Source organism: Helianthus annuus, chromosome 16 (assembly GCF_002127325.2).
Source record: "Helianthus annuus cultivar XRQ/B chromosome 16, HanXRQr2.0-SUNRISE, whole genome shotgun sequence".
NCBI classification, from domain to species: domain Eukaryota; kingdom Viridiplantae; phylum Streptophyta; class Magnoliopsida; order Asterales; family Asteraceae; genus Helianthus; species Helianthus annuus.
In genome coordinates this window covers 107,921,785-107,945,225 of record NC_035448.2, presented here as the reverse complement: position 1 = coordinate 107,945,225, position 23,441 = coordinate 107,921,785, and the positions used below count along the sequence as shown (strand labels likewise).

At 37.8% G+C, this 23,441-nt stretch overlaps 1 protein-coding gene across 2 annotated transcripts; it reads left to right on the top strand.

The window, feature by feature from the left end:
• Positions 1-8,866: 8,866 nt before the first annotated feature.
• LOC110914899 (zinc finger CCCH domain-containing protein ZFN-like) lies at positions 8,867-18,830 on the top strand. 2 transcript variants are annotated; one of them, XR_004884084.1, is made up of 8 exons: positions 8,955-9,292; positions 10,776-10,933; positions 11,615-11,677; positions 12,190-12,673; positions 14,025-14,318; positions 15,307-15,843; positions 15,913-16,000; positions 17,626-18,830. XR_004884084.1 is itself a non-coding variant. In XM_022159534.2 (7 exons), exons 1-7 carry the CDS (start codon positions 9,220-9,222, stop codon positions 15,565-15,567), a joined length of 1,257 nt encoding a protein of 418 aa, XP_022015226.1. In that variant the 5' UTR covers positions 8,867-9,219; the 3' UTR covers positions 15,568-15,697. The 2 variants fall into 2 exon arrangements, 1 of the variants encoding a protein (XP_022015226.1); XM_022159534.2 differs by lacking the exons at positions 15,913-16,000; positions 17,626-18,830 and having other exon boundaries at positions 8,867-9,292; positions 12,190-12,300; positions 12,377-12,673; positions 15,307-15,697.
• Positions 18,831-23,441: the final 4,611 nt, after the last annotated feature.

Here is a 23,441-nt window from a genome sequence, read left to right as displayed (position 1 = left end):
TGAAACTGGTTCTTTTAAAATTGATTCTTCTAAAACTGCTTCTCTTGAAAATGATTCTTCTTCAGTCTTAATAAAATTTTCTTGTTGAGATACATAGTAATACACTGCAATTTCTTCTTCAGTTTCCATGTTTTGGTAAAATATCAGATTCAAATGGAATTATCTTTGAAGCGAGATTACACAGTTCAAGCGAGATTAACTGCAAACACACTTCAAACGAGATTAGTTTCAAACCTAATTTCGTTTGAAATTGACCTCTTTTCAAACGGAATTACAATTCCGTGTGAGATTATCAACCGGAAATAGGACTTTCAAGCGGAATCACTAATTCCGCGCGGATCTCTCAAACGGAATTAATCCTTTGAACCGGAATTACTAATTTCGTTTCAAATCTCCCAAATAAATTACAAACTGAAACGGAATTACTTAATTTCGTGTGAAACTGTCAAACAGAATTACCTGTTCGTTCAAACGGAATTAACATTTTGGTCCATTTTTGTAATTTTTACTTCGAATTTCGATCTGATTTTCTCAAGGGTTTGTTAATACAGTATTTTACACACAATATCAGAAAATCAGTCCATTTTGACCGTTAGAACTTGATTAATTTTGAAAAGAAGGTATAGAAATCAGAATTTTCCAGCGAAAATGAGCTAAACAGTAAGAACTCTTCTTTCTGTGCTCTGATACCACATGTAGGATCGTGTACAGACCCAAACGAGTCGATCAGAAGAGATCTTAGACTGAATCAGAGGCGGAATTCATTGATTCAGTCTTTGTTTAGCTTGTATTCACTATTAACTGTCTTGTTTATTGATCTAGAAACAATTTACAGCACGTAGACACTTCGACAGCGCTCCGCCGTCGGAATACACCTTGCTAATTTCGTTCCAAATGAACCGGATCAACACCTATTGATAGACTTCTAATTCCGCTTGAACAGACTCAAGCGGAATTCCATTACAAACGGAATTAAGCATACAAACGAGATTACAGGCTTCAAACGGAATTAAGATAGTTAATTCCGTGCGGAATTACCCACTGATAATTCCGTGCAGAACCTCTAACCCTAATTTCGTTTCTGTTTTCTCGTAAAACGTGCCTAAGACTCGAACGAAGATGAAGTCGACAGACAACTGCATTAACAAAAACTATAAGTATACATGACCCCCTTTTCGTTTTTACACTTTTGGGTGCTATATATATATATATCATATTAAAACTCACATAAACACATATACGCAGATACTTTATTCATGCTAATCGAATCCATTATACATGCTTTATACGTTTATACTCTAGAAACACATACATGCTAGAAAGCCATTCTTGCACGATACTTTGTCATTAACTTTGTACAAGCCTCCCTTAACATGTATAGCGCTATAAGAGTAACGCACCGCTCGTATTCTTGAGGTCATGTTAAGTTAAATAAAACGGTCTTATCGTTGCTACGATAAGATTACGCTAACGGAAATTTTTGGGTTGACATTTATAGTTGCATGCTAGTATCGTACGTTAGTTCTAGATAACCATTATGCCATGTGGATTCATTTAAACTTTTATACATATGCTAGTATTCAAACTTGTATGCTCGCCAATACTTTATGTGTTGACATGTACTTTAATACGTATTGCAGGAAATTGATGATGATGAATGAAATCTAGTAGGGAGACTAGAAACGCACCTCTGAGTTTAGTACCTATGTTGTAATTTCGTTTTCTTGATTAAGTTGTTGTAATTTGTTTCTAAACGATGTACTTCGAATTTTAGCAATGAAATGAAATTTTGATTTATAAATACTTGTCACAAAATAATGTTATGAAGTCTCTTGCAATCTATTTCGTCCCGCCCGATGCTTCCACCATCGGTTGGGGTGTGACATGTGTGGTTCAACGTTTTTACGCCTATTTCTTTCCTCTCTAACGACCACGTCACAATACGCGAATTGTAGATCAACTTAGTTATTGTTTTCTATGTCTTACGTTTCATGTGCGTGATTCAACGTTTTTACTTCTGCCTTTTCATTTGGTTTTATTTATTTTTTTTATTCTTTTATTTTACAAGTTTTTCCGTTTTTTCTGATTTTTTTGATCGTTGGTGCTACTTATTCTACGCCCCCACCGCAACACGGAGGGCTTAATACTAGTTTTGAATATAGTATCCGATTATGACATGTATCGATGAGAAATGGCAACTTAAAGTTAAGTTAGCAGTATTTATAAAGGGTCCTAATATTAATACATGGCAAAAACTTATTTACACATGGTGTATACGGGTCGTATACAGTTATACGGCCCGTATATAATAAAATAAAACTAACAAAGTCTGTGCCTTCAGACTTTGTCAGTTTTTTTCATTCCATACGGGCCGTATAACTGTATACGGCCCGTATACACCATGTGTAAAGAATTTGCCTGGTCGTATACAATGGATACGAATAACGTATACAGGCCGTATAACTGTATACGGCCCGTATGAAAAGAAAATTAGATTTTACCCAAAGTATTTAATGGATTTAAGGTGTCAATCACACGAGACATTTTACAGTCGTTAGGTGGTCAAATCTTTCTAAAAGTAGAAAAAAATAAAACTTTAACAAGTAACAAAGATTGAAAAACAAAAAAACGTGTCGTATGACTGTAATAAAAAGGAAGGGTGAGGCATTTGATGAGAGTTGTAAGGAGAAGCGTTTTAATCACTTGTTTTCAACGGGGATGTAATGTAATGATTCTGCTAGTGGTCGGGCTTCCAATGCTTACACAGGGTGATAAACAACGCTGATATGAACCCAAACCAACTGCTTTGTCTTGAGTCGTCGGGAAAACTTTTCCTCAGGGGAGGGTGAGTAGTATGAGTCTGAGTCCATTGTGGTTCGTGAATGTTTCGAATCATCATAGAAGACGTGTCGGGTTCTGCTAGAAGAGTAAAAGGATTTTGTTGGTTTGTTTCCAAGTAGGGTTTAGAATGTTTGAAGTATTCTTGGTTCAATACCAACTCTTCTGAAAGACAAGAATACAACGTTCATGTATCACAAGGAATGACCGATCTAAGGCAGAGAACCTGATTTAGATACACAAATTCATCACCGGTTTCTACAACACAAGCACAAACACAGTTTGTGTAGAGATCTTTACGTACAAATTTGCATTATCCTTACGGTTACAAATAAAGTATTAAAAGATGTTAGTTTCTTGACAATATGGTTTCTCGACAAATGAAGTATTATTTGTCCTTGCTGCCTCTTCGGTTGGTAAAAACATAGGATGGTTTCTAATACAGGCTCTTTTAGAGAAGCGTTGGGATTCAAGGGTTTATGAGTAAAAGATGGTAGTTTATTGACAGTATGGTTTCTCGACAAATGAAGTATTATCTGTCCTTGCTGCCTCTTCGGTTGGTAAAAGACATAAGATGGTTTCTAATATAGGCTCTTTGTCAGTTGTGGTTGATTTATATGAGAAGGTTATGAAACAAATATATGTTTATGCGAATTCACAACATCCTTGCTTTATTCTTTTTAATCTATTAGAACGATCCTTGTTTTGTCACGTACATGCGTTTAATTCCCAACATCCTTATTGTATCAGACTATCTCACCTCCTTTTCTCTCTCTGACAACCTAGACCCAAACCACCGCAATCAACCACGTTCTGCGAAAAAAATATCATCTGTTCATCATTGTTCTTGAAGATGAAGATGAAGATGAAGAAACGAGGGTTTATTCTCATTAGTCTATTAGAACGATCCTTGACTTGAATTTGTGGATTTCGGTTGGGTCAGAAAAACTTAACAGAGAATCAACTAAAAAAATACAATTGATTACTCGGTCGAATAACCGGTCCATTAAAGTTGAGCTTCCTGATGCAACTTTCACAGTGGTACCAATGTCCTACTACTACAATCCTTCCAACGCCTGATTCCGATATAACCCTCGATGTTGAAACCGGTTTTACCTCATGAAAAGGAAAGAGTTAACATTCTGATTCAGATTCAGGAAGCAGATGTTTATGAGTGAAAGAGTTAACATTCTGATTCAGATTCAGGAAGCAGATGTTTATGAGTGAAAGAGTTAACATTCTGATTCAGATTCAGGAAGCAGATGTTTATTAGTGTTTGAGAAACTAACAAGGTAAACCTGAATTTTCAAAATTTTAGACACTTACTTGAACCGTTAGTAATGCTAGATGTCATTTTGGCTGAACCACAACCTATTACAGCACTATATGAACCTGTGTTTTGAAAATAGGCTTTGTTCTTCGTTTATTGGATCGTTCTAATAGATTAAAGAGGTTTTTACGATTTTTTACCATGTGTATACGGGTCGTATACCGTTTATACGGCCATATACGATTGGTAAAAAATATATTTACCGATCGTATACTATGTATACGATGATTGTATACGGGTCGTATATTGTTATACGGCCCGTATACTATGGGTAAAAAATGGTAAAATTGGTTTATTCTCTTTAATCTATTAGAACGATCCTTGTCTTGAGAACCTGATTTTGATTTAAACAATGGAATTTGTGGATCAACAGAATAACTAAAAAGAAGTCGCCATTCTCTTGCATCTGTATACGTTGATTGTGGATTTAACTTGCAAGAATTGTGTTCGTCGCATGGACTCAGACTCATACTACTAGCAGAACCCGACACGTCTTCTGTGATGATTCGAAACATTCACGAACCACAATGGACTCAGACTCATACTACTAGTAGAAGAACCCGACACGTCTTCTGTGATGATTCGAAACATTCCGAATCACTAGCAGAAGAACCTGACACGTCTTCTGTGATTATTAGAACGATTCTTGGTTCAATACGAACTAAATAACTGAAAGACAAGAATACAACGTTCTACAGCACAAGTTCATCACCGGTTTCTACAGCACAAGCATATACACAATTTGTTGGAAGAACCCGACACGTCTTCTGCTAGTTACTCTTTTCTTCGATTTCAACAAATCTTTCAAGGTCTTAAGTGATGGACGATTTCAACAATACGTTCACGAACCACAATGGACTCAGACTCATACTACTAGCAGAAGAACCCGACACGTCTTCTGTGATGATTACAACGATCCCACTCACAAGTTGTTGATACATATCGTCCGGTGATTGTTGATACATGGAAAAACAAGGACCATTCACCTCTTTCAACCTACCAAAACATCAAAAATCCGTACCGGTGATTGTTTATCCATACTATTCTTCATAGCCATATTCCCGCTCACAAGTTGTTGATACATATCGTCCGTTCAAGTTGAGCTTCCTGATACATATCGTTCGTAAGAAACTTTTCGTGCACTGAACCTTCAGTTGTGTACTCTTCAATCTTCTTGAGTATTTTTCTAACATTATGCTGTAAGATTAAATATATTATGTAATAATATTTAATCTATAGCCATCACAATCATTTACATTATAGAGATCAAAATATATTAGAACCTATTAAATAATTAGTTGGTAATTGTTGATGGACCATATTACCCTTATTAACTAATTAGGTTTCCTCCTGGGTGCTTATATAAGGAGAATTAAGTGGAGGTTAAGGGGTTACTCAGTTACACAATTACACACACCCCATTAGCCATAACATCATTACATTCGACCTCCTCTCCTAACCGATATCCCTTTTCGGTTTTCTAAGTCCCCATCATTAGTCAACACCCTAAGGAGGAACCAGATCACGATGACAAGCATGTCGAACTCCATTACTGGATTCTCCAACGCACTGTCTACCATAACAGGTATGTTCTATTGTTTTCCTTCATGTGTAAACAGAACTGAACCAACATATGCTTGCATCCACCACAGTGAATATTAACTTTGAGTGAAAGAGTTTGGAAACCGGACGGTAAAAACGAAGTAACTGTTGGAATTTGTGGATTTCGGTTGGTTCAGAAACTTAACAAGAGAAGCAACTAAAAAAATACAATTGATTTCTCTTCATGTTACGGAGAATGTTCTAGAAATTGAAGGAAAAGGAAAAGATTTGTTGAAATCAAATTCAACAGAGATAACTTAATACAACCGGTCAAATCACACACTATATAAAGATTACAGAGGTTTTTACCATTTTTACCATATGTATATGGGCCGTATACGGTTTATACGGCCGTATACTCTCGGTATAAAATGTTTTTACCGATCGTATACAATGTAAACGATTATTGTATACGGGCCGTATATTGTTATACAGCTCGTATACTATGGGTAAAAATTGGTAAAAAATGGGTTATTCTCTTTAATCTATTAGAACGATCCTTGTCTTGAGAACCTGATTCTTATTTAAACAATAGAATTTGTGGATCAACAGAAATAACTGAAAATAACTCGCCATTGTCTTGCACCTGTGTACGTTGATTGTGGATTTAACTTGCAAGAATTGGGTCCGTCGCATGATAGAAGATACATATTGTTCGTTCAAGTTGAGCTTCCTGATGCAATTTGTTGGAATTTGTGGATTTCGGTTGGTTCAGATCTCGGAAGTACTGAACAACAGAAATAACAGCTTCGGTTTCATATGCTTCCTGAATCTGAATCTGAAAGTTAACTAGACCCCTCAAGTTGTCATTCATAACAACATAGCGTCTGGAGAAGAGTATGTTGATATAGGAGAATTGATGCAATTTTCAAACATTTTATCGTGTGTTGTAATTTTAATGAGGCAATGAAGATTGAATATGCAAATCGGATGGAATCTACGAAGAAACTGTTGGAATTTGTGGATTTAGGTTGGTTCAGAAACTTAACAAGAGAAGCAACTAAAAAAATACAATTGATTACTTGGTCGAATAATGGCCAATATCCGTTCATAATCGTCGACGACGTCACTAGGGTTTTTTCTCTTCTGGTTACCAGGCCTATCATCTCCGTCTACGTTTGGTTTCCTCAACGAAGAATCATCAGCCATTATCTGCCCTTTTTCCTTTGGTTTCTGGTTGATTTTCAGGGTGAGGGTTTTGAATTGATTCCAAACATTTTATCGTGTTTTGTAATTTTAATGAAGCAACGAAGATTGAATATGCAAACCGCATCCGTCTTCTGTTATGATTCAAAACATTCCGAATAACTAGCAGAACCCGACACGTCTTCTGTGATGATTCGAAACATTCCGAATAACTAGCAGAACCCGATCCACTTACATTCGAATAACGCTGAGAATCCATAACGCTTATGGCCAGATTCTTTCCTTCAATCTTGGCAAAATCAATGCCTGCTTGTTTTATTATCACGAAAGTACTGAACAACCGAGATAGGCACAATAACAACAACAGCTTTCCATGATTTGGAGACTGATCGGAATCGAATCAGTGATTTTACTGGAAGCCGTTTGATTATTTCTTGTTTTATTATCACGAAAGTACTGAACAACCGAGATAGGCACAATAACAACAACAACTTTCCATGATTTGGAGACTGATCAGAATCGAATCAGTGATTTTACTGGAAGCCGTTTGATTATTTCCTCTTGGATCTTGAAAGGCACGTTGTCTAACATCTTGATTTTGATTACCAACTCACCATATCAATTTCTAGGTAGTTAACAACGCTAATTAGAAAAAAAACGTGATTCATATACACAACGGTCTCTTTGCTTCGTCCACTAGAACTATTTGTGTATGCATTCTTTTGGTAGTTAACAACGCTAATTAGAAAAAAATCTGTAAAATTAATCATATCGATTGCTATAACAGGATGGATGTGACACACACAAAAAGATAAGCTGTCATAGTTGTCAAGACTGTTTGTCGGGTTTACAATGCTCACACAGGGTGATAAACAACGCTGATACGAACACATGTGTTTTGAAATAGGCTTTGTTCTTGGTTTAATGAAGTTACACGTAACATCTACGTATATTCAGATTTAAACAATGCCCGCCTCAACTGAGATAACGGACATCCATCAAGCTTAAAAAGAAAACTTGTGTTTCCCATAGTCACAAAAGATTGCGGTTTGTATTTCGCATAGCCACCGTTTCCGTAGTAAAAAACGGTTGTGTTTACACATTCAATCTTCAATACTTCATTAAAATACCACTAGTAGAAGAACCCGACACGTCTTCATGTTACGGAGAATGTTCTAGAAATTGAAGGAAAAGGAAAAGATTTGTTGAAATCGAATTTGACAACTATGACAGCTTATTAAAAGTAGCAATCACCTCCAATCATTTCCTGGTCAAATCACACACTATAAAGTTTAAAGTTATTGTGTGTTGTAGTTTGGAAAGATGACCGAATAGAGATCTGAATAACAAACTGTGGAGAACTTGTTTGTGTCGGGTTCTTCTGCTAGTTACTTGATCAACGGACTGATCGGTAACGTTACTCTACTTGTGCTCCGATTTAAGTGGCGTGTTCCGATCAACGTTGTTTAAAGGTGATGAAGAGTTTAGAAACCCTAGAATGATGGTGTTTTTTACGGGAAAAAACGTGATAATTGAAAAACATCCCTATATACGGCCCGTGTACAGTTATACGGCCCGTATACATTTGGTAAACATCAAAAACCTCAGAAATAAATCCATTGAGCCGTATAGTTTTTATAAATCGTATACACTTGTATACGGCTCGTATAACTATATACGGGCCGTATATAGTAAAATAAAAAAAAACATTCTCCGCACATTTTCCTATTCAAAAATATTTTATACGAGCCATATATTTTGTATACAGCCCGTATATACTAGGGATGTGAAAATAAGATATTGGGGGTGTAGAAACTAGGCACCTCTTTATAAAATTAATTTTATTATTCTCCACGCTAAAAATATATCTAATTTGCCATTAAAAATAAAAGCAGGAGAAAACGTGTGTTTTCTTTTTGTAAAGGCTAAAAAGCGACAAATAACTCGCTCGAGTTTTAGCTGGTGGCGCGCGTGCGGAAAAAAGCAAATAAGATTTTTATTTATTTTTACAAAATAATCTTTTCGTTTTTTGGTTGGTTGTTCTTCTTCTCTTTCTTCTTGCTCGTGTGTGGAGAGAAACAGAACGCACCAGAAACAAACAACTCTCTCTCTCTCTCCCCTCTTTCTCTCTCTATCTAAAACACTCACACACACACGCACGCATTTGATCGGAGGAGACTGTGAGTCTGAGTGAGTGGATTTCGAAATTATCAAAAACCTAAGGTGAATTATGTGTATCGTATTGTCGGAGATTCACTTCCGGTGGTGATGGACGACGTCGTTTTTGTTCCGGTAGTGGAGATATGGAGTTTGATAGTGGAATTTCGATGTCACGATCTCTGGTGACCGCCGAACTGTCTCCGCCGTTAGATGACGGTCGTGTTCTATCTCTCTATATATTATATATATGTGTGTTTGTGTGATTAGATGTGGAGAGTGTTTGTTTTGTGGAGCTGATTTGACTTTGTTGCTGAAATTTGGTTTAATTTTGACTCTGTTTCACAAATTAACTGTTTTATTGATTCTGTAGTGTTTGTTAATTCTGTTGTTGTGATTGGTTGTTACGGCATAAGTAGAGTTATTGTTCATTACTGAGATATGTATAGTAGTATGCTGTCAAGTTAAATGCTATGTGACATGTCTTAATTATCTTATTTTGCTCATGAGTTTGAAGCAATTAGCACCTGGCAGGGATTGGACATTGTTCATTTAGTAATCCGTATAAACCTTTTATCCTGATTAAAAAGTTATATGTGTTTACTGATTTGAAGAATTTCATTTTTACTACTGTCACAAAGCTCATAAACTTTACTGAAATGTTAATTGCTTCTAGTTGATTATGCAATGAGAAATTTACAAAAAAGCATATTTTTGGGATTTTTGTTGCTATGTGGTAACATTTGGCCCGCTGTACCAACCAATACAATCCACTTTGCCTACTAGGAGTCCATGGATTTGTTTTTGGTTATTGCTCATACTCAAGCATGCTTAAGTGTTGGGCTTCTCTCATTCACAACCAATGCGCCCAAAAGACATTCCTTGTGAACCCAACATCTCTTGTGTCCACCGGCCGATGTGGGATTTGTCCAGGTTGTTACAGTTGTGGTATTCTTATGCTCAAATCATTTATAGAAAGAACAGATTATAAGAGAAAAGTAGGTAAAAATAGAGGGAAAGCAAGCAAACTCTAGACTATTAACTGTTATTAGTTGTAACTGTAATCCAAACCTGCAAGCTGCTGCTATATGAATGTTCATAAATGCTGATAACTTCTTCAGGTAGTTAACATGCCCTTTTCAAAAGGAAAAATATGAGCAACAATCTATGCCATAACAGAAATATTTAGAGATAACAAAAATGTTGCTGCACAACTGAAATTTTATGTATAGCAAAAAATAAACAATTTCATTTTGGGTGCGTGTAATGTATATATGTGTGGGCCCTCGGGGGGCAAAAGTGAAATTGCACTAATTTTAACGTTATTTTACTAATTTCGTGAAAATAACGTTAAAAGCGGCGGACGGTTAATCATGCATCATGTGGTGGCGTTGATAGCCGAAAGACAAAAGGGTACATGCACCAATCGGCCATTGTCCCGATTGTTGAGTGCTATGTGCCTTATGTCCATGGCTTGATGCAAAACTACTATCGAGCCGGGGGTCTCACTGGAAGCAACCTGTCTATTCCTACGGGGTAGAGGTAAGGTTGTCTACATCTTACCCTCCCCAGACCCTACCTTAGCTTTGCTATTGGTGGGATCTACTGAGTATGTTGATGATGAGGACGATGATTTTGGGTGCCTGTTTAGTTGGTCAAAGTCGGTCAACAAACCTAGCTAACAGCTGTGATAGTATTTCAGATGCATTGTGGCAACTGAACTTGAGATCAAGTGAAGCAATGGAGTCAGGATCGTACCCTGTGCGTGAAGGAGAGCCAGATTGCTCATACTACATCAGAACAGGCCTTTGTAGATTTGGGGCAACATGTCGCTTCAATCATCCTCCAAACCGGAGTCTGGTAAAATTGGTTCTGCGATTCTAATAACAGTATCTTTGATCATTAACGAGTTAAAAATGGTAAAACTGTTTATATATCTGTTAGTACTACTGCCAAAACGGTATCTTTTTTTTTATAATGTTAATGACATGCTTCACAGTTTTGTTCATTTATAGTATGTTTAGCAATCATTATGATAAAAAAAAAAAACTGTGGAATCCTTTCACGCAGGACGGAATTGCTGTCTGTTGCGTATGACGCAAGGCGGAAGTGAAAAGAAAGCTAGATACGTTCTAGCAAACTTATAGATAAAGCCCAAATTGGATATATTTTATCGTGACATCAATAAGTTCTTAAACATTACAGTTGCCTGTATTTATAGGCATTAGGCTATTTTAGCAAGCTACATATTAAATTCGATCAAAGTAACTGACATTTTGACTAGAAGCTTAAATGAAATTAATTTTGGTCAAAACAAATTTAACTCTAAACCTAATAAAAACCAGCAATCTAAATAAAGCTAATTATTAAAAAGTTTATACATGCTTTCTAGGAGTTATTGAAGCAAAGAGTTCCATTTGCTGTGTTGTTTAGATTCTCCACTTGCATATATACATTACACCTTTATAATCTATTTCTAAAAACTAAGTTTTTATGACACTTCAATTCGATAATAGTCGTTCGTGTTATCATTGGTTTTAGGCAATTGCAACTGCGAAAATGAGAGGAGAATATCCAGAGAGACCAGGACAACCTGAATGCCAGGTATGTGTATATTATTCACCGGAGTAAAATGCCATTTTCGATCCTGAGGTTTGGCCAGTTTTGCGACTTTCGTCCAAAGGTTTGTTATTTCGCAGCTGAATCCAAAAGGTTTGAAATCTTGCCATTTTCATCCGGCTCGTCTCCGTCAAGTCAGGGGTATTTCCATCTTTTTTGTTAACTTAAAGGGCAATATGGTCTTTTTCACTTTAAGTAAAAAGACCGAATACCCCTGAAAAAGACCGAATTGTCCTTTAAGTTAACAAAAAAGATGGAAATACCCCCGACTTAAATGGAGAAAATGGATGGAGTTAACGAGCCGGATGAAAATGGCAAGATTCCAAACCTTTTGGATCCAGATGCAAAAAGACAAACCTTTGGACGATAGTCTCCAAACTGGCCAAACATTAGGGACGAAAATGGCATTTTACTCTATTCCCCGGCTTTGGGTTGTTTATGACTTTGTATTTCTACATGTCACTCATGTACTGTTTTTTTTATGGGGTTCACTTCAGTACTACTTAAAGACGGGTACCTGCAAATTCGGAGCAACGTGCAAATTTCATCATCCTCGAGACATAGCTGGGCGAGTTTCACTGAATGTTTTGGGATATCCACTTCGCCCGGTTTGCATTTACAGCTCTTATTATTATATCATGTTTCTATGGTTTTTTGAAATGATTTCGTAATGATATAATGCAGAATGAGCCCGAATGTCCTTATTATCTAAGAACAGGACAATGTAAATTTGGAAACACTTGTAAATTTCATCACCCTCAACCATCTAACATGATGATTGCGTATAGTGGTTCTTCGGTTTATCCCACGGTACAGTCACCAACAAGTCCAGGTCAGCATTCGTACCCAGGTGGAATTACGAATTGGTCCATGTCTAGAGCTTCCTTTGTTCCTAGTCCTCGCTGGCAAGCCCCGTCAAATTATGCACAGATGATTCTACCTCAGGGTGTGATTTCAGTTCCTGGATGGAATGCCTACAGAGTAAGCTCAGGTTTTAAAAACTAGGGGTGTAAACAAGCCGAGCTTGAGCTCGGCTTGTTTCAGAGCTTGAGGTTGGCTCGTTTCGAACTCTATATCCAAAGCTCGAGTTCGGCTCGTGTAATAATATATATTATGTAATATAAATTAATTTTAATTAATATTAAATAAAAGATATTGTATTTACAAAATTAATAGGCTCGTGTAGCCTCATTTACGCTTGCGAGCCTAGTCAAGCTCGATATCGGTTGAGGCTTGGGCTCGTTGTTAAACACTTAAACGGGCATTAATTTAGGCTCGAGCTCGTTTAAGTTTAGCTTGTTCGAGTAGTATATCCAAAGCTTGATTTCAGCTCATTAGAAATTTTCAAGCTCAAGCTTTGGCTTGTTTACTTCTCATTTATTTTTTCTTGATCAATTTATATCCGACACATATGTATACACGTATAATTCTATATAAATAACATAATATATACATTATTTACTTTTTTATTTTTCACAATTAGTAATAGGGAAAGGGTAAAATGAGAGCCACCTTGAGTTGTGAGCACTATACCTTACAAAAGGTTTTTTCAAAAAAAAAAGTTCCTCAAAAATCTTAAAAAAAGTCACCTGTCCCAGCCCAAGAAAAACTTCGCATGCGAAAATTTACATTGATGTAAAAATTTTTTTACTGACATCGTTCTGTAAAAAAATCTACAACAGTGTAAATGAAGAATAACTGCCGGGTCAATATATATATTTTTTTATAGATGTGACATTTGTGCAAAAAAGGGTGGCCAAACTCGCCCGGGATGTAGGAGTTCTCATAGTTCTCACAACTCATAGTGGTTTTTAATTGAACCGGATTCTATAATAATATTTATTATATTAAATTAAACATATTATAGTTATATAAGCTATAGGCTCATTTAGGCCGCGGGCCTAGTCAATCTCGATTCATGCAATTTGGGCTCTGGCGCGTTTGTTAAACGAGCTTCAATTTAGGCTCGAGTTCAGACTCGGGTTTATTTAATCTCAGTTGGATTCGAGCTTTTCGCGAGCCGGTGACGTACTCACAAGTGGCTTCACTCATTTATACCCCTAGTTATAATATGCTTATATTCAGTTGCTTGATATTATGTTATCTATTGGTGTTTGGGTGTACGTTTTGCCGTTTTGGAAAGCGATTGTGTGATTTTGAATCATCATATAATCAAACAATCATTTGTAATATAACGGGTTTGTGGCGACGTTGCAAACGTATCATAAAAACATGACTAACGGTGAAAACGTCCTTAAAATCTGGAAAAGACAAAAGTACCCTTATGTAGTTAATTTTACAATGTCTAGATCTCTTGGTAACTTCTTTTCAGGGTTCGATTTCGTCTTTGGAGAGCCACCAGCAAGCAGCTGGAAACAATCAAATATATGGAACTTCACATCTAAATGAATCAGCTAATGAACCATTAGGTGGAACATATTCTTCGTATTATGCATTACCAACGGAAAATGTATTTCCCGAAAGACCCGGTCAGCCTGAATGTCAATTTTACATGAAAACCGGTGACTGTAAATTTGGTGCAGTTTGCCGATTTCATCACCCTAGAGAAAGGGTGATTCCCGCACCTGATTGTGCTTTGAGTCCAATCGGCCTTCCTTTACGCCCGGTTAGTTGTCTTTACCATATTATAATGCACTTGGGAAGAATTTCAACAAAATTTAAGTAATTACAACATTTTATGCTTAGTAACAACAACTTAATGAAATTAGTAAGGGGGCAAAATGGTCTTTCTACATGCATATTAAATTGATATACTATTAGGGTTGCAAACGAACCAAACGTTCACCAAATATTTCGTTTAATAAATGAACGAACACGAACAAGAATTTCGTTCGTTTAGTTTAGTTAAATGAACGAACATGAATAGAAGCCGCGTTCGTTCATTTATGTTCCTATTCAATAGTTCATTAGTGTTTTTAATTTTTATATTTTATTTAAATACTTCAAAATCCCAATAAATAAAATAATTAATAATTATCAGTGTAGTATATATATTATGTTCATGAACGTTCGTTTGCATTTTTTACCTAAAATTAGCAAACGGACACAAACAAACATGAACATGTTCATTTCCTAAATGAACGAACATGGACATAGAATCTAGTTCGGTAAGTGTTCACTAACAGTTCGTGAATGCATATATATCCTTAACAAACGAACATGAACGCGAACACGAAACACGAACAAGGTCTTGTTCGTGTTCGTGTTCGTTCCCTATATACTACTATAATAATAAAGATGATATTAGTTATAGTTATATATTTATATCCATTTTTCCTATTTCATCATGTAGTGAAATCTTTCATCCAAGTTAGACGTGTTAATTATTTCAATACAATTACTTATAAATGGGTTGATATAGGTTATTCCTGATCTCAAAAGGGTCAAAGGGACGTGTTAAACTTCTCCCAAAGTGTATTTTTAAAGCATGCAACCTCTTAATTCGATTTATTTAGCTACTTAGATTACTATTCTGATGATAATATCGTTCTTGTAATCTTATATAATGTATTAGTTATAAATTACCCTAACTAAAAATGGAAATATTCTTTCCTAATAGAATGATTAACATATTTATTTCCAATCTTCAACAGGGAGAGCCTTTGTGTATATTCTATTCTCGTTATGGGACATGTAAATTCGGATCAAGTTGCAAGTTTGACCACCCAATGGGAGTCTTCACGTACAGTTTCTCCCCAACTTCACCTCATGCACATTTATTAGCATCATCCTCGAGTAGTGGCCCATTAAACATGATGTCAGCAGGGCCCGTTAACGGACCAATTACCCTATCAGAAATAAGACAAATGCCCTCCAGTGATAACAATAACAATACCGTTGACCCGGATGAATAATTATTTTCTGAAATCATTATGTGGTATTTAAACATATTATTGTAAACTTCATTTATGTTGTTGATGTACAGAATAAAGTCAACCTATTCTTCTGGAATTTAATTCCATCTAAAGGCTCAAATTATCAAAATCTGCATTTTGTAAATTTTTTATTTCGGTCAACGTTTGGTCAAACACCATGTGGAGATTTTTCTGCAGGATTTGTGAAAGAAAGCCGAAAATCTATCAGCACAGCGGTTGTATGTCAAGATATATTTCTTGGTGATTATTGGACAGGTATTATAATTTATAAATATATTAGATTATGGCTTATAATTTGCATTTTAATAAATCTTGTTATTGCAGATACTACTGATGTCGTTAAATTAGAAATGCCGCGGTATGTCAATTCAACATTTAAGATGGTTCTTCAAGTATCTTGCAAACAAATGAGGTATGATAATAGAAATTCTTGCATGTAAACTAGAGGTGGTGGGATGGAGGGAGGTAAGAGGGTTGGGTAACGGGTCAAATGGGATTGGATTGGGTTGGGTTGAAATGGGTTGCTTTTTGTATGGATTAAAATGGGCCTGAGTCGGGTGAGGTTGGGTTGACCCATTAACTTTACTAGTCCACGTAAATTGATAAATTAGTTAAGAGTAAACTGCCATTTTGGTCCCTGAGGTTTGGCCAGTTTTGCCACTTTAGTCTAAATCTCAAACTTTTTGCATCTAGGGCCCTGTGGTTTCGTTTTTGTTGCCATTTTGGTCCAAATTTCAAATTTGGCCAGATTCTCCAACTTAAACCCCCCTATTTTGTCTTTATCCTCAGGGGTATTTTGGTCATTTAGATTTATTATAACTCAAATTTAATAAATAATAATGCCACTGCCAGAACAACAATAATGCCACAGCCAGAACAACAAGCACCACCACCACCACCACCCCCACCACCGCATCATCCCCACCACCACCATCCCACTGCCGCCAACACCACCATCCCACTGCTGCCAACCCTCCCAAACCCAAAACCCTCAAAAACCCTCACATAACTCAAAGCAGCCACAAAATTCCACCGCCAAAGCAAATTGTCCAAACCCTATGGCTTCAAAATCTCATACAATCAAATCGGCGACCAAACCTGTTAAATCAGCAGTGAAGAAACCGCGGAGATGAAGGGGTTCCGTTAGATCGACGGCGGAGATGAAGGCGGCGGCGTAGCTGAGGTGGTTTTGGAGATGAAGGCGGCGGCGTAGCTGAGGTGGATCTTCAGTGGTGGTGGTGATTGACGGAGGTGATTCATAAGAACAATAAATCCGATTTAGGAGGAGGTGAGGGTGTCGGGGGTGGCGGCGGTGATGGTGGAGGTGGTGAGGGCGACGGTGGTGGTGGTGGATCTTCAGTGGTGGTGGTGTTTGACGGAGGCGATTCACAAGAACAGTAAATCCGATTCAGGAGGAGGTGAGGTGGATGAGGTGAGGGTGTCGGGGGTGGCGGCGGTGATGGTGGAGGTGGTGAGGGCGACGGTGGTGGTGGTGGATCTTCAGTGGTGGTGGTGATTGTTTAAGAAGATGGAGGTTTAATTTGGTGGTGATTGTTTGAGAAGATGGATCTTCAGTGATGGTGGGGTTTATATATTAATGGTGTTAATCAATATTAGGTTATAATAAACCTAAAATGGCCAAAATGCCCTTGAGGATAAAGACAAAAAACCAGGTTTTAAGTTGAAAAATCTGGTCAAATTTGAAATTTGGACCAAAATGGCAACAAAACGAAACCACAGGGACCAAAATGGCAACAGGTTTGAAATTTGGACTAAAGTGGCAAAACTCGCCAAACCTCAGGACCAAAATGGCAGTTTACTCATTAGTTAATGATTGCAATAAGGCATTTGGCCTAATGGTATCAAGGTGTTGGTAAGGCTTTGTCTTTCCATGCAGTGAGGGTTCAAATTCCACTGGTGACAAATATTAGCGAATCAAAAAAGTTAATGATTGTAATAAATATGATTACAGAAACAATATTTAATTACATTTATTTCATAAGAAAATAATTTGCTTTCCTATTTGTCCCTATCTAGGTAACCTGCACAGTAATATACTAACATAGGATGGCAATGGGCCGGTTTTGGGATATGCCTTGGTAATCTCTCTTCCATACTCGATTACTCATTACCCGTTGGGATTGTGGGCTTTATGTTGGTATCGAGATCCCCTGTTTATATACTTAATTACGTTTAGGGGTGTAAACGAGCCGGTCCGAGCCCGAGCTCGACTGGGCTCGAGCTCGGCTCGTCATGTTCTTATGAAGCTCGAGCTTGGCTCGACTCGGCTTGAGCTATTTTGAGAACAACCTCAGACGAACTAAAAACCCAGCTTGAGTTCGCTTCAATATTGCTTAAATGAGCCAAAGCTTGGCTCGCGAGCCTAAACGAGCTTTGTATTTCAGGCTCGAGCTCGGGCTCGTTAAAGCTCGACCCATTCGAGCTTTTTATCGAGCCGATAACGAGTAGCTCTCGAGCCTTTGAGCTTGTTTACACCCGTACATGGCTGGCTTTGTTGGCCGGTCCAATATAGCCGTTGGGGCTAGCCGTTGCCAAATGGCTACTTTAATTAAAAAAGATTTTTTTTTACATATTAAACCAATATAAATACACACCAATTTTTAACATTTTTTACCACTTCTCTACTTCTACCATATCTCTTTATTTTTTATAAAATCAACCCACAACATCTTGCAATGCATCCTTTTAACCGAAGCTACGACCCAAACAACCTCTTTGGATACCGAGAAAACCCGAACCCTAGCCCGTCACCAAACCCGACCCAAATACCCCTTTTATGTGGCCATCCAGAACAACCGCCACACGGTTTAGTATACTCATCGTGTCTCGATCTAGCAGGAATCGCATCGTATTTAGGAAACCGTGTATACACGAACTTTCCATACGACGATTCATCTATTCGAGTTAACCTTTCCCAACCTGATTCCATGCCCGAAACTCAACCGCAAGACGTTGGTGGTTCGTCATCCAAATCGGCAAAAAAAAAAAAAGAAGCCACAAGAAAAAAACGGATGAAGAGAAAGCAATTCATCTATTCCAGTTAACCTTTTTCAACCCGAATCATGAAGTTTTTAATATTTTTTAAAAATTATATGTAGCTTTTTTTTTTAATTTTATTTATAGTTTTTTAAAATATTATATCTAATCTCCTTTTCTATTTTAATTAGTATGTTATCTTAATTAAATGAAATTTAAAATAGTTTAAACAAAAAAAAAAAAACAAAATCCACATGGTTGGCTACGCCAGCTGAAGCCACGCCACACCACACCCTTTGTTTTTGAATATTACCTTGTGGATCCCATACTCGCCACGTGTCGAACGATGTCCCCAACCCAAGCCCCTCCACACCCAATAGTCTAAATCTATATTTACAAAATATGATTTAGAGTAAATTACAAAAATCGTTCTTATGTTGACACTAGATTGCAAAGTTTGTCATTTATCTTCAAAAAGTACAAAAAACGTACTCGATGTTAGCAAATCCATACACATTATGTCCTTTATCTATCTTAATTATTTTTTTATTGCTAAGTGGGTGAGAAATGACCTAAATACCCTTACTGTTAAATAAATAACTAAAAAAATAAAAGAAATATAATTAATATTTAAAAATTTATGTGGGACTTACCACCCACGTCACCCCCTTCATCTTCCCCAATCTTCACCACCTCCACTACCATCACTTCATTTAATTCCCGAGTAGCTACCAAGTATCTGGAGAAAAGGTAGGATAACCAATAACCTTTCAGAAGTTAGTTACAACTTCCGATTCACGAGGTACAAATGAGCATGCTATTATATGTACAGTGGGTTGCTGAGATGCACCACTTGCATTGGGAATTCCGGTAACCTTGATGAACCAGTGGCATATGCCATTGCCGATAACGGTATTATAGATTAATGGTTATTAAGTATTCCACCGTCTTCATGTATCTTTTGAAACAAGTTTGGTTTCTTGCATATATCTTCAGACATGGTCGCTGCAGCCGTGTTGTCTGGAAGATGAAGATGTGGTGGTGAAGATTGGGGAAGATGACACAGAAATTTTTAAATATTAATTATATTTCTTTTAACTTTTTTGTTATTTATTTACAGTAACGGTATTTAGATCATTTCACACCCACTTAACAATGAAAAATAACTAAGTTAGGGATAAAGGACATAATTTGTATGGGTTTGCAAACATCGAGTACGTTTTTTTTGTACTTTTTAAAGATAAAGGACACACTTTGCAATCTAGTGTCAACATAAAGGACGATTTTTGTAATTTACTTTATGATTTATCAAACTTGTTTTTGTGTTTGAGTAAATTACAAGTTTTGTCCTTTATGTTTGTACCAAATTGCAGACGCTGTTCTTTGCCTTTAAAATTGACGGGTTTTGTCCTTAACGTTTCAAAATCCTGCACGTTATGTCCTTTAGCCCTAACTCAGTCAGATTTTTTTGTTAAATATGGTCATGTGACTTGCACATGAGGACATATTTGTCATTTTATCTTTCAGGGGCTATTTTGCAATAAATTATTATTTAGGGACCATATGTAAAACACTGAAAAATAAAAAAAAAGAAATATAAAAAACTCTCCCTTCTCTCTCTCTCTCTCTCTCTCTCTCTCTCTCTCTCTCTCTCTCTCTCTCTCTCTCTCTCTCTCTCTCTCTCATTTTGACAATGTGAAACTGCTACCCAACATCACTCATCTGCAAACTGCTACTAACCAAAATTAACAAGCTTGATTCATGTGGTCAAACTAATGAAATTGAAAAAATAAGAACTTCCATTGCTGTAAGAATAAATTCAAATTTTACAATCATAATTTTTTTTCATATAATAAGCAATCAAAATTGTTCATCAGATGCTATTTTGTAATCCATGAACAATTAGAAACAAATTGATTCAATACACATCAAATTCTCTACATACTAAACTTCCGTACAAACAGATCAGGTTAAGCTACCCTAAATCCAACAAAAATCACAAAAACTTGAGAATATTATGCGAAATTAAAATTAAAAATGGTGAAATCGAAAGGTGTAGACGTTACAGGCAAACGGCGCAGGTGAAATCATCATAAATTTGCTCCGATTCGGTGCCATCTTCCATGCTTGATCTTCGGAAGCAGAAGTTATCGTTTTTTCTCAGTTCTTCAGAGGAAGGCTTGCAAACTTCCCCACACCACCACCATCCACTACCCCACCCGCGAAACCACTCCACCCCTTTCATTCTTTTTCTCAAAACCTCTTATTCAAGCCTCCAATCACACAAGCAACAACAACAAGAAGATCTGCAATGAAAAAAGAAATTTGCTTCCTGGTTCTATTTTGCCTAAAAAATTAAGGAACTTTCAAAACCTGCAAAACTCATTGTCATCATCCCCAAGTCAGATCGGTACATCCACAGCCCTAAAAAAACTCGTTACCGCTGCCAAACCCGTTCCTATAAAAATCGCATGTCTCTCGCGCTGCCCGTCATGAAGAAAATGGCATCGCCGTCATTTTCAGAACCCTAACTCCGCTAATGTCTCTCCGGCCATCATTCTTCCTCTAAAACACCCACACACCCATCTTCTAAACCGATCAATCTTTTTTCTAATTTTTGGCACAATCAATTGTCTTGTGGGTCTTGTTCTACTTGTTTAGTGGATTTTGGTCTAAACTAGGGTTCTGCTTGTGGAGGCTAGAGAGTTTAGAGAGAGAGAGACTGAGTGTAAAGTATTTTTCTTATTTGTGTAAAATGCTCCTTGCATTAATATTATTAACAAAATAGTCCTTATAGAGTGAAATGACATATACGCCCTCATGTGTAAGGCACATGAACTGATTTAACGTTAAAATTTAACTAGGTTGGGGCCAAAGGACGTAACGTGCAAGATTTTGTAACATAAAGTACAAAATCCGTCAATTTTAAAGGCAAAGGACACCGCCTGCAATTTGGTGTAAACATAAAGGACAAAACTTGTAATTTACTCTTTGTGTTTTTGGGTAATGAAGAAACACTGAACTGATTAAGGTACTAATCAGTTTGGTTTATGTTTCTATCATGATGGTTAATCTTCTAATGAATATTTGAGCTCCGACTGGATGGATCAATCCTGCAAAACAGAACACCGTTACTCGTTAAGAGGGGAATGTGGGGTTTCCCTCTTAACCAGGCTCCGGCGTGAGAATAAGCGACTGTTTTGAGAGTAATTAAGTGCTAAGAGTGAGAGTAGAGGGAATGGAATGTTTAACCTGTGGAATGAGGTCTCTATTTATAGCCGGAGAGGTGTAAGAGGATATGGGCTGATGGGCCTTGGGCCGGAAATGGACAGCATAGCGGATATGCTCCTTGCCTCGCTGGTGTCGACCGTTTAGTGGCTTCTAGAAGTTCTTTAGTGCTGGCGCACCTTGATTGGAGACACGTGTCATTGTTGTCGGCCCTGCTGTCTTTCTGCCATCGGCAGACAAGTGGAGATCGTGGGACATTTGTCTCCGTCCCCTGGTTGGTGCCACGTAGGCGTCCTTATGTACTTATCGTCAGGCGATCGTGGCGCACGATTGACCAGACCCTGCTGGACGTTCATTGGCTCTTTTCACTGCCACTTGTACCTTGTGTACCACTGGAGGTAGCCTCGCGCTTCCCTCTTGTGTGGTTCTTGTTGGGCATGTAACTAACCCGCGCGGGGTTAGTATGCCCATGTGTTCCTTTATTTATGCTAAGTGTTTATATCTGAGCCTCTTGAGGGCTATGCCTCGCGCGACACAGATCGAAACGTGGTATAGGTCGCGCGAGGCTCTCAGTAAGAGGTTTATTAAAATAAGGAGTATGGTCTCAGGCGCAACCACAACGGAGGTTTGCGCGGCTTTTTGGGACCATACCCCTTCAAGTCCCCCCAGTCCAGTGCTGCACCATGCGCAACGCAAGTGGTTGGAGCTCTGGACTTAGAAAAATAAAAGTAAAAAGGGGAATGCTCTCTTGATCTTGGTTGGTGTGGCGCGCGCAAAAACTGCTGTTTCCAACTGCGCGGCTTACCAAGGTAGGTTCCAAGTGCATCATTAGTTATTTGATCGGGCGCGCAGTGTTGCTAAGGCGATGTTAGCTTGCGCGGCCCTGGTAACTTTTGCCTGAAGTTACTTGTAATTTTATGGCGGGAAACTTCGAAATTTGAACTCTGGCAAGTTGGTAGGATAAGTCGTTGAGTGCGACGTTTGAGTTGACTCCTGGCACGGATGTCATCATGTCGACTGCGACGGTTGCACTTCGTGTCAGGAGAGTGAGACCCACGCGCGCGTGGTAACCGTCACCCCTGCTTTTCCGCTTGACGTGGCAACCTCTCGTTAGCTAGCCTAGCGGCGAAAGCGGCATGTTTACCCATCGCATTAAATGCGATGGGTATATATATCCGAAGAGATGTGAGAGGTTTTCACTTCTCTTCGTTGCTTTCCCATTTTCTCTCGTTTTTTTTCTCTTTGAATCTTCAAGATTTTCTTCACATCTTCAAGATTTTCTTCAAATCTTCAAGATTTTCTTCAAATCTTCAAGATTTTTCAGAAACCTACAACTTGCATTACCATGACTGAGGAGCACCAGGAGGCTGTTTCTTCCGAGGAGGGTCCTGTTCCCGTTCTCAAGTGGGATATTGGGCTATTCGAACAGATTGTTCGGAGTTTCCGATTTCCACCAGAGTGGGATGCACGGTATCCGGCTCAGGGCCAGACTGCGGTCGATGCACCGCCGGGTTACATCACCTTGTACGAAGACTTCTTTCTTCAAGGTAACTTTAGGTTACCGGCGACGAACTTTATGGGGAGTATACTACACCATTACAACTTCCATCTTTCTCAGATGAGCCCTT